Source organism: Phocoena phocoena, chromosome 20 (genome assembly GCF_963924675.1).
Source record: "Phocoena phocoena chromosome 20, mPhoPho1.1, whole genome shotgun sequence".
In the NCBI taxonomy this organism is placed as follows: Eukaryota; Metazoa; Chordata; class Mammalia; order Artiodactyla; family Phocoenidae; genus Phocoena; species Phocoena phocoena.
This window is the reverse complement of record NC_089238.1, coordinates 15,536,395-15,546,329: the sequence shown is the minus strand read 5'-3', so window position 1 is coordinate 15,546,329 and position 9,935 is coordinate 15,536,395. Positions and strand designations below refer to the sequence as shown.

General features: G+C 57.8%; 2 protein-coding genes across 6 annotated transcripts; both read right to left on the bottom strand.

The window, feature by feature from the left end:
• On the bottom strand, window positions 1-3,784 carry SYNE4 (spectrin repeat containing nuclear envelope family member 4). Of its 2 annotated transcripts, XM_065899421.1 has the most exons (8): window positions 3,657-3,784; window positions 3,306-3,456; window positions 2,666-2,806; window positions 2,217-2,411; window positions 1,887-2,145; window positions 1,033-1,136; window positions 271-329; window positions 1-178 (listed from the first exon to the last, which is right to left on the bottom strand). In XM_065899421.1, the coding sequence occupies exons 1-8, from the start codon at window positions 3,782-3,784 to the stop codon at window positions 1-3; spliced, it is 1,215 nt and encodes a 404-aa protein (XP_065755493.1). The 2 variants fall into 2 exon arrangements, with proteins under 2 accessions (XP_065755493.1, XP_065755494.1); XM_065899422.1 differs by lacking the exons at window positions 2,217-2,411; window positions 2,666-2,806.
• Window positions 3,785-4,201: 417 nt separating this feature from the next.
• Window positions 4,202-9,358, bottom strand: ALKBH6 (alkB homolog 6). 4 transcript variants are annotated; one of them, XM_065899443.1, is made up of 8 exons: window positions 9,274-9,330; window positions 8,651-8,656; window positions 8,404-8,472; window positions 8,020-8,088; window positions 6,627-6,687; window positions 6,095-6,246; window positions 5,775-5,891; window positions 4,365-4,628 (listed from the first exon to the last, which is right to left on the bottom strand). In XM_065899443.1, the coding sequence occupies exons 1-8, from the start codon at window positions 9,319-9,321 to the stop codon at window positions 4,365-4,367; spliced, it is 786 nt and encodes a 261-aa protein (XP_065755515.1). In that variant the 5' UTR covers window positions 9,322-9,330. The 4 variants fall into 4 exon arrangements, with proteins under 4 accessions (XP_065755512.1, XP_065755515.1, XP_065755513.1 ...); XM_065899440.1 differs by lacking the exon at window positions 8,651-8,656 and having other exon boundaries at window positions 4,202-4,628; window positions 8,404-8,486; window positions 9,278-9,358; XM_065899441.1 differs by lacking the exon at window positions 8,651-8,656 and having other exon boundaries at window positions 8,404-8,486; window positions 9,267-9,330.
• Window positions 9,359-9,935: the final 577 nt, after the last annotated feature.

Below are 9,935 nucleotides of genomic sequence, written 5' to 3'. Positions count from 1 at the left end.
TCAGATTGGGGGAGGACCATTGACATAGCTGAGCACCAGGTAAGGTGTCCTGGCCAGTCGGGCAGGAGAGCAGCAGGAGCCCCCTGACATGGGCAGGAGCAATGTGGCACCCACCAACAGAAGGAAAAGGAGGAGGAGGAGGAAGGTCAGGGGCCGCCTGGATGCAGGAGTGGGGGATCTGCAAAGGGAAATGCAGTGTTCAATGTATGGGTGGGCTGCCACCATGAGCCCTACCCCCACACCCCCAGACCCATCTCCCAGGCATCTCACCCAGGGTCTACCTCCAGCATCACGTCCTGGACGTTGGGAGATGCTTGCCTCATCTTGTCCTAAAGGTAGAGAGCAGCCAGCAGTAGAATGGGTGGAAGTGATATTTAATGTGGTCTTTACCTTACTCCCACAGACCTACAGAGCTGGGCTTATTTCTCCTCCTTTCCTAGCACTCCCTCCATCCCGAAGACCCCACATGGACTTGGAATATCTCCAGGTATAGTGGATGTCTGTCAGTGCCTGCCCTCCAAACAGTCTCCCTTTTCCTGGTAACAGTGGTTCAGTTTGGGGAGAAGGGTATCATACCTCCCTACTTTCCTGAACTCAAAACTCCACCTCCATCGTTAGGCATGTGACCCAGATCTGGCCAACCAGAGCCCTCCATCAGCTTGGCTACTGTGATTGGTTCAGGGTGTAGGCCATGACCCAAGCTGGGGAAGGAGAAGTCAGCCCTAGGACTTGGCTGCCGTAGGTCAGTGGCACTCTCTCCTCCTGGGGTGGTTAAGCCAGTGAGAAGTGAGTGTGTAGCTGCTGGGGCAGCCATTTTGCTGAGAAGGAATCCACCCTGGAGAAGTAGAGCCCAAGACAGGGAGGGACTGAGCCCTGACAGTATTTGAGGTCTTGAATTCAACACCACCTGGACTTTTCAGTTACATGAAAAAAACAGCACCCTCTTTTTTGTGTGTAATTCAGTTTGGGTTGGGTTGCTGTCACTTGCCATCAACATTCCTGAGTGATACACCTGGCCGAGGACCAACTCACCTGAGACTTCCGGAGCAGGGACCGTCTTCGGTGACCTGTTAAGTGTTTCCGGTGGCTGAGGCCTGACATGAGCATGTCCTGTGGGGAGAGAGAGGAGTGGGGTCCTTGGAGAATCAGTGACAAAGAGACACAAAGTTGGGGAAGGGCCAAGACGGGGTAAGTGTCACAGAGATTAGATTCTGGGGGAAGAGAGAGATCTCAGGGAGAGATGAAGAGAGGGGCAGAGCCAAAGAAACCAAGAAAAAAGAGACATTATTTATTCATTCATTCAACAAATATTTAATGAGCATCTGTTACATGCCAGGTGCTATTCTAGGAGCTGGGGACACTGTGAGCATGGAAACAGGCAAAGTCCTGGCGTCCATTGAGTTTATATTCTAGCAGGAGAGAGAGAGACCATAAGTTAATAAACGTATAATGTCAAGATGTGGTAAGTGCTGTTAGGAAATAAAATAGGATAAGGAGTGATAATGTTTGGAGGCCAGGGCAGGCCTCTCTGAAGAGGTAACATCTGAGGAGAGACTGGATGGAATGAAGTGAGGAGGTGAGCTCGGTGTGCCTCTGGGGGCTTTGAGATGGGAGTGTATTTGGAATATTTGAAGAGCCAGGAGGCTAGTGTGGCTGTGGTGGGGTAAGTGAGGGGGAGAGTGAGAGGAAATGAGGAAATATAGGTACAACAGAGACACCTGGAGGCCAAGAGCGGCAGAGGGACGAGGGAGGAGACCACTGAGACACCAAAAGCAAAAGAGACACCGGGAGAGACAGAGCCATGAAGACCTCCTCGAAAGGGAAAAAGGGCCCTGCTAGGAGACACACAGAGGGTCCCTTGGGTGCCTGGGGGGAGGTGACCCCACCTGCTCTCACCTCAAGGCTTTGTCCCCTGCCCTGGGGGCCCCTGCGGCCACACAGCTCACAGGGAGTCCCTGGTGTCCAGGCTGTCCTTTGCCCCAAAGGCCCGAGGCCCCCAACGTCCCCCGCCGGGTCCCACTCCAACTCTGCGGGAGTGGGGAGGCTACTGGGTGCCCAGGGCCCCCAGACCCCACCAGGTCCTGGCCCGTCTGAGTCCCCCTCGACCTCCAAGTCCTGCTCCAGTGTGCTGGCCTCCTCAAACACCTGGTCAGAGGACAGAGGTCATGAGGGTTGGGATCGGTGCCTGCGCCAGGGACCGCCAGGGTGGGCCATACCAGGCTGTAGCTGACCAGCTGGGCCTGCAGCCGCCACAGCTGCCGGAAGATGCTGTCTCGGTGGGCTCTGAAGGCCCTCAGGACCTGCTCCAGGGATGCCCGGGCCTGAGGCTCACTCCGCTGTGCCAGCCCCTCACCGAACACCAGCAGTGCATCTAAACGCTCAGCTGCCCCACGCAGGTCTGCCTGTAGGGCCTGGGTACACATGGTTGGACATCACCAACACCACACCAGCCCAACCCTCCCCCCCGCCGCCCCCCCCCCCCCCCCCGCGCCTCCATACACACACAGCAGGGGCACCAGAGACCTGAGAGCTGGAGCACTATCCCCACCCCCTCTGCCGTCCAGACACCTGGAACACGGAATAAACCCATTTCCCACCCTGGGAAGCTGGCACCCACTCCTGAGGCCCTGCCCACCCTCCCACGTCTTGGCTTCCCACTGCTCACCTGCAGCTGGACCATCCTGCTCTGGGCTGATGCCCAGGGCCCCAGGCCTTGCTCCAGGTCCTGCAGCCGGAGGCCCAGCCCCAAAAGGCAAAAATGCAGGCTGTCCTGCTCAGCTTCTAATCCCCAGCCAGAGATGGGGCGCTGGGGAACACAGGGGGCTGAGTCAGAGCCAGTGAGCCAACCAAGGCCTGGCCCGCACCCACTGCACCCAGGCTCCTGCCTTCTGGGTGCTTCTCTGCAGCCGAGTCCATCTCTGGGTCTGCACCAGGGTTGCTCCCACCTAGAGAAACTTCCCAGTGGAGCCAGGCCTGAGAACCTCTAGTTCAAATTCTCCAGGTTTTCAAGGCTCCTAGAAACTTGTACGTATAGGGCCTGGGGCTCTGGAGAGGGAGAGGGTGGTGGAGCTGGATAGCCCCACAAGGAATGGGGCTACACCAGGGCCAATGATGAAAGAATTCTCTCTCAGTTGGTAAAATACTGAATAGTGGTAGTTAAAGAATCATTGTCTAGAGCATCCCTCCCCACACAGATGCCCAACACTTTTCCAGAATCATCACCCCATCCCCAGTGTGGAAGCCAGATCCTGGGAGACAGACAGGAGGTAGGGGCTGGCACAGGGGCCTAGTTCACCTCAGCTCACCTCACGGTGTTTGGCCCCAGCCGAGTCCTCATGAGAAGGGGGCGTTGGCAATCTAGGGAGGCCAGCAGCAGGCTCAGTGCCCCTCGGCCCACCCTGGAAGGGCTCGGGAGGGTCCAAGGAGTCCTGCCCCAGCTTCTGGGCCCGTTCTGACCTGGGATGGGGTGGGGGGGAGGCATTGACAGGCCCCTGGGTGAGCCTAGGTGTCCATTATCCACCCTACCCTACCCCTGTCCCCAGTTACCTCTCTCATGTCCCCAGGTGATCTTAGCTACAATACCTCCTACCCTCAAAAGGTCCCTGCTACTGCCTCCACCCTTTTGGGACCACAGTTTCAAAAGCCCCAGCTCGTACCTGATTCTCTCCTCTCCAGAGGCAGGGCAGATGGTGCATCCAGATGTGTTCAGTTCCCTAGGGGCTCCAGGCGGGTGGCTGAAGGGCTCTGAGGGGGGTGTAGGGCCCAGGCGTGGGGGCAGGGCCATATTGGGGAGCCTGAGGACAGAGAGTCAGTGAGTAGGAGCCCTTTTCCTATCCTCCCAGACTTCCTCAGTAGGACTCACCCAGGCCTGAGGCAGCCAGAAGCCCAGGGGCAGGCTCAGCTCCACCTCTTTCTAGGAGGAACCTGGACCCAGGTAATTTGATGCCCAGCTCAGGTGATAGTAGCACCACTTAACTCCTTCCTCCCCAGCGGACCAGTAGCTGAACCTCCCAAGCTCACCCCACCCACCTAAGGGGTTTCCAGATATAACCCTGCCCCTCAAGAGCCCTGGGTTCTTCTCGACTCTGTGACCCGAACATCTGACCTCGAGAGCCCACACCATCCATCTAAGGTCCCAGACGCAGCGCCCCTCAGGAACCCAAACATCTGGCCCCCCACCCCCAAATGTCCAAAACCAGAGTAAGATTGTTTTGTTGGTGGTTTATTTGGAATGGGGCCTTTTCCTGTGGTTCCTTCACAGGTACTGGGAAAATAACCCGGGGGGAACCGCCTCTGCCCACAGGGCGCCAGCAGTCCAGAGCAGGCGAGAGCTCGGGAATCCGAGCGGGTCCTGGGTCCTGGCGTCACTTGCTGAGCAGGAGGCCAGCGCGCAGCACGCGGGGTACGCGGCGGATGGTCAGCGAGACGCGGGTGCCGCGGACCAGGCGGGCTCCAGCCTGCGCCGAGGGGCAGGCGGCTGCGTTGCGCGGCAGGGAGGCGGCGTCGAGCGCGTCTACGCTGGCGGCTGCGATGCCGTGGAGGAGGCGCGTGTAGGCGGTGCCACGGAGCACCAGCAGGCTGCGCGGTTCAAGCAACAGCGAGGTGGCCGGCCGGGGCGGGGGCCGGGGCTGCGGGGCGGGTTGAAGGTTAGCGGGTCCCCAGAAGTTAGGGGTGGGCGAGAGGTCAGCGGGTTTGGGGGTTCAGGGGGCGAGGGTCAGCGAGTCCCAGGGGCAAAGGCTGAGGGGCAAGTGTGCTCCTAGGGATCGAGGCTTTGGAGTGAAAATCCCGCGGGGGCCAGGGCCAGGCTTCCAGGGAAGTGGAGACGGGGAGGTGGTGGGGTGTCAGCAGCCCCTCGGCAGGGACTAGGCTGCAGATGGCGGTGTCTAAGGGCCTAAGGGAACTGCAGCTGGGCTCTGCAAGGAGCTGGGGCTGGGACCGAGGGATCAGTGGTCCCAGGAAACTGAGTGGAACTGGGCTGAGGACTTGGCTGAAGCCAGGAAGGGAGGAAGAGATGAGCAGGTGTGGTCTGGGAGGATGTGCGGATATCAGGATGTTTTGAGGACACCAGCAGAGTGGGAGGGGGTGTCAGTGCATCTAGGAGCATGTAGGATTAAAAAGGGCAGCCGTAAGGAGCAGCTGGTGTCGGGGTGTCCAGGGGAGTTTCTGTGCACACTGGGGTGTCAGACATACAGCAAAGAAAGAGGTCAGGGAAGCTGCTGTCATGAGCAACACAGAGGGGAGGCAGGATATCTGGGGGCCCTTGAGCAGCGAGTCATGTGTTGAGGTGCCAAGGAGAATCTGGGGGTGTCCTGCATGACAGATCACATTATTGGAGTGGGAGGTAGGAAGTCAGTGTTGGGGTGCCTGTGCAGTGGCCACTGAAAGTCAGGGTGTCTGGCAGGATGTCAGAGACAACCCTGAGTGGCCGGTGTTGGGGTATCTGAGGATATCAGTGTCTGTTGGAGAACTGGGGAGCCCTGCATGCGGTACTGGAGCGCTCTGAATGTATGGAGCCAGGGGATCGGTAGGATGTCAGGATATTCACTCAGCAGATGGGGGTACTGGGGTATCCGTGGATATCGTTATTTCTAGGGCACCCTGCAGGCAGATGGGTTGGGCATCTGGGCGGATGTGGGTGCCCTCCATGAGGGGACAGAGGAAGATTTCTGGAAGGGTATCAGGGGTACCCCGCCGGCAGGTGGGACTGGGGCCTCTTAGAGGATATGGGGTGTCGGAGGGCCCACAAGCGGCTGGGGCAGTGTCTCAGGGCCCACCTGCTCTGTAGGGTCATCATCCTCTGGCTGCCGAGGCTCGTAGAGGTCCAGCATGGTGTGGGAGCCCAAGCTGATGGTGCCGACAGTCGGGTAGTACAGTGGCCCATCCTCGTGGGGCTGGGGAGTGGGTACCAGGGCTGGACGGGGCAGGAGTCCACACCCCCCCACCCTCAGGTCAAAGCGGGGCTCCCCAGCTGGGGACAGGGAGGTGAGTGTTTGGTTGGGGTATGTGGCTGCTTAATGAGAGTGATGTGGGTCGACATGACGCCCTGCCCCGTGGTGGATCCGAGGTCTGGGGGTCGGGGTGAGAGCGTGGTTACCATGATGCCCTCCCCAGGCAGATACTGGTTCACGAGGACGTGGTTGGCCGGGAGACCCCCAAAAAGGCTGAGGTCAGACACTTTGTCCACGTAACGCTGGAGCCACGGTGGCAGCCGCTCCGGAACCATCCCCCGGGGATGGGGGAGCCCACCTGGGGGAGGGAAATGGGGTGCTGAGGGCACCCAACAAGGAGCTCTGGCATGTGGAGCCCCCATTAGGGATATCCCAGTGGTTGGTAGCACTCTGACCTCCTCGGGGACCCCTAACTCTTTGGAGATCACCACTCCACCCTTCAAAGGTTTCCTGACTTCTCCGAACCCCTAGAGATACCCTCCAACTCATCAGGAAATCCCTAAGCCCTCAGGACCTCCACTGACCCCTGAGAATCCTCCTGGCCCTTAGGACCCCTTGAACCCTCAAGGACCTCCCCCCGGCACCCTGACGCCTCAATGTCCTAAGACTATCCAACCTGAGCTGCCTACCCCAGTCCCCAGCCCTAAATCACCCATGCCCACAGCCGGAGACACTTACCCCAGTTCTGTAACTTCCTCCCGGTGAGCTGGGTCCACTTTGGTTTTGGGGCATTGAAGACCTGGGAGGTGGGAAGGGGGTCAGTCCTTTTCCAGGACCACCCTCTCTGATTCTCCCACCCAGGCCAACATAGGGGTTTTCACCTAAGGTGGAAATAGGTCATCTCAGTGTCTGTGGGATCATTCTCTGAGACAGTGTTCCCAGGATTTTGTTCTTGCCCTTTCCCCCTGTGGAGGCCGCTGGCCTCAAAGCCCCTCTGTGTCTAGGGATTGAGGGAAGGAACCAGCGCTACACAAGCAGGGTCTGAATCTACTCAGAGCTCTGGGCTGGGTTGGGCTCTTTCAGCCCAGCAAACAGTCCGCACTCCGTAATTTCGTGATTCCTGGGCTATCTCAGCACAGTCTGAGTCCTGGAACCTCCTTGTTCCTCTTGCCTGGGGGAGAAAACGTGCTCAACTGGGCTATTCAGTATAGCCAAGAGAGTACGTTGAAAATTCTCCACTCCAAGACCCCAAGGGTCTAAAAAGGGTTATCTCAGAAAGTCTAAGAAATCTCCTTATTTCCTTCATTGTTATGGGGCTGGAAGCGGCTGTCTCAGTATGAGAGTCCGAGTTTTGGAGCTAACTCATTCCTGGGACTCAAACTAGACAGGACTAGTTGGGATAGCACAGGGAAGATCTGTGCTCTATAACCAAGGCTCTGGGGCTGCAAAGGGCTATCCCAGTGCACAGACTCTGAGCTTTGTAAAATTCTCCTTTCCCCAGACCTTAAGAATAGAGTACGGACTGGGCTATCTAACACGGGTGGTCTGTGCTTGGTAACCGTGTTCCCAAGACGCTGGGTTTATGCTGAGCTATTAGCACAGGGAAGCGTTTAACATTCTGAGGCCTCGGTTATCTCAGCACAGAAATCTGAACACTGTAAATTCTTCATTCCCCAAATCTCAAGGGAGTGAACTGGGCTATCTCAGCCTATGTTATAACCTCCTTCTCTAAGGTAGCCGGATAGGGCTGTCTTAGCACAGGGAGTCTGAGCTCCATAATAACCACCACCTTTCTAAGAATCAGTTTGGGGAGTTCCCTGGTGGTCTAGTGGTTAGGATTCGGTACTTTCATTGCCATGGCCCAGGTTCAATCCCTAGGGGAATGAGATCCCACAAGCCGCGTGGCGTGGCCAAAAAAAAAAAGAATCAGTTTGGTTTCCCCTAAGCTTCCTGGGAAAAGCCCTTTCTGACAGGCCCCAGCAGGTGCTGAGAAAGGAATAGGGAAGGTGGTGAGGGTTGGGTGCCAGGTGGCACTCTCCCTCCTGCCAGAATCCTCACTGTGACCTTTCGGGCTCTCCCACGAGAACTGGGGGTTGAAGAGGGTTCTGGGAAGAGGGGATAAACAGGTCACCTGTCGAAGCAAATACTCCTCCTCTTCCTTGGAGATGAAGTCAGGGACATAGTAGATTACAGGTGGTGCCTAGGATAGAGAGATCCCCCCTGAAGGTGTGACCTTTGGACCCACACAGGAATGCTGCCATCCATGAGCAGCCCCTCCTCTGGAGCGGAGCTCAGGATGTCCCCAGACAGGCCAGGGCCTTAAGTCGAGGGACCAATGGCTATTTGGGGGATGGGGAGGTGGGGGTGAGGGTAGGGCTAGACCCTGAGGGTAAGGATGAATTGAGGGGGGGGGGCAGTCCCAGCCCACAAACCCAGGAGTCAGCCTGCCTATCCCCACTCTATCTCCCGCCCTCTAGTTCCCACCTTCACCCTCTGCACCCCCGGTCCTGACAACCTGCTCCACCCTGAATGGTTCCAGAGCTGGAACCCTGGCGTCCTGATCCTCCATTGACATCAAGTCCGTGTACCCGGTCATTCCTGTGGGGAGGGGAGAACATGCTGAAATCACCAAGCCTCCCACCCGCAGACTGTGATCCAGCTTTCTGGTCTCATCATGGGCCAGGGCCTCGCCTCAGCCCTCTAGTGAAACTCACTTGGTTTCGAAAACCTAGATGTCCTCAGCATCTCAAAAGCCACACAATGCACCCCTAGGCTCCCTGCCCAGACACAATGAGCACCCACAGTACTCCCCTCAGACTCCATCCACCAAATACCCATCAAACTACACATGTCTGCCCTCTCAAGCCTCTGCAGAGAACAACCTCAGACTCCACTGGGAGCCTTTCTTAAGAGCTCCACACATATCCCCCAGGGCTGCACCCCAGACCCCCTTTAAACACCTTGATTTGAGACCTCATCTTAAAAACTTCAGACCTGCAATCCCGAGCCCGGCTCTCTAACAATATTCGAGGTCCTCATAGACCCTCCTCCCGCCTCAAGCCTTTTCAGACGCCCCATTCTGAGCACGCTTGTGCCCCCAATCTAAGCTTCCTCAGACACATCCATTTTCAGTCTCCTTGTATCCTCCCCACTCTAGACTCCCCTCAGACTTCTCTTCCCGAGCGCCCCTTCCCTGCAGCCCCCTTGGACCTTTGACCCTGAGCCTGACCCCTCTCACACCTTCCCTCCCTGAACCCCTTGGTTCCCCCCGACTCTGTCTTCTAGAACCCCACACTTTTAGCTTCCTCGGACTCCCATCTGAGCTTCCCCGGATCCCCACTCTCAGCCCTCTTGGACCCCCATCTCCGCCCTCGGCGCCCCAAACTGACCGTCCACCAGTGACCCCTCCAAAATCCAAATTCAACACCCCCATTCCCTTCCCAGCCACTTCCTACCCACATGGCCGACGCAGGAATTCTCAGACCAATGGGAATTCTCAAAGGCTCTAAGGCTCCTCCTTCCACCCAATCGGCGCTCTCACACACTGTTGTTCCGCCCCCTCGCCCTCCTTCGGTGACAGGCTGTGCCTCCCGGCCTCTGAGCCACTGGGGCTCCTTCAGAGACGGGTCTTCGTCTGGCATCGACCAATCAGAGCTCCAGAATCGAACCTGTCCACGCTGCGGAGAGCCCAGAAAGGAGGGGCAGCCGTGGCGGCACAGGAAAAACGCGATGGTTGGAAGGACTCCCCGCAGGTTAGGCCATCCTATACAAAGCCGCAGGGATGCGAGATTGCTGTACCCAGCAAGGGTACGGAGGCAGGGCGGTAAACTCCCTAAACACCGACCCGACACAGAGAGCCGTAGAAACGTCTTTATTGAAGGGGGTAGGGGTCATGCTGAGTTTGGGGACATGCAGTGAAGGGGCAGTCGTGAGCTGTCCTTGGTTTTCAGGGCCCCAGGTCTGCCCTGGACCCCTGGGCCTTCAGGGTCTCCGTCGGGCTGTTAGTCTGGCCAGGGTGCTCTGAGGTCCTTCAGGGCCAGTAACTTA

Coding starts and splice junctions, on each gene's coding strand:
- SYNE4 (XM_065899421.1), bottom strand. CDS start 3,784: ATGGCCCTGCCCCCACGCCTGGGCCCTACACCCCCCTCAGAGCCCTTC. Junction 2,807..3,305: donor CTGGGGCCAAACACCGTGAG/GTGAGCTGAGGT, acceptor TGTGTTCCCCAG/CGCCCCATCTCTGGCTGGGG. Junction 2,146..2,216: donor AGCTGGTCAGCTACAGCCTG/GTATGGCCCACC, acceptor TCCTCTGACCAG/GTGTTTGAGGAGGCCAGCAC.
- ALKBH6 (XM_065899441.1), bottom strand. CDS start 9,321: ATGGGGGTGTTGAATTTGGATTTTGGAGGGGTCACTGGTGGACGGTCA. Junction 6,247..6,626: donor GAGGAAGTTACAGAACTGGG/GTAAGTGTCTCC, acceptor TCCCTCCCCCAG/GTGGGCTCCCCCATCCCCGG. Junction 5,892..6,094: donor TGCCTGGGGAGGGCATCATG/GTAACCACGCTC, acceptor CCCACTCCCCAG/CCCCACGAGGATGGGCCACT.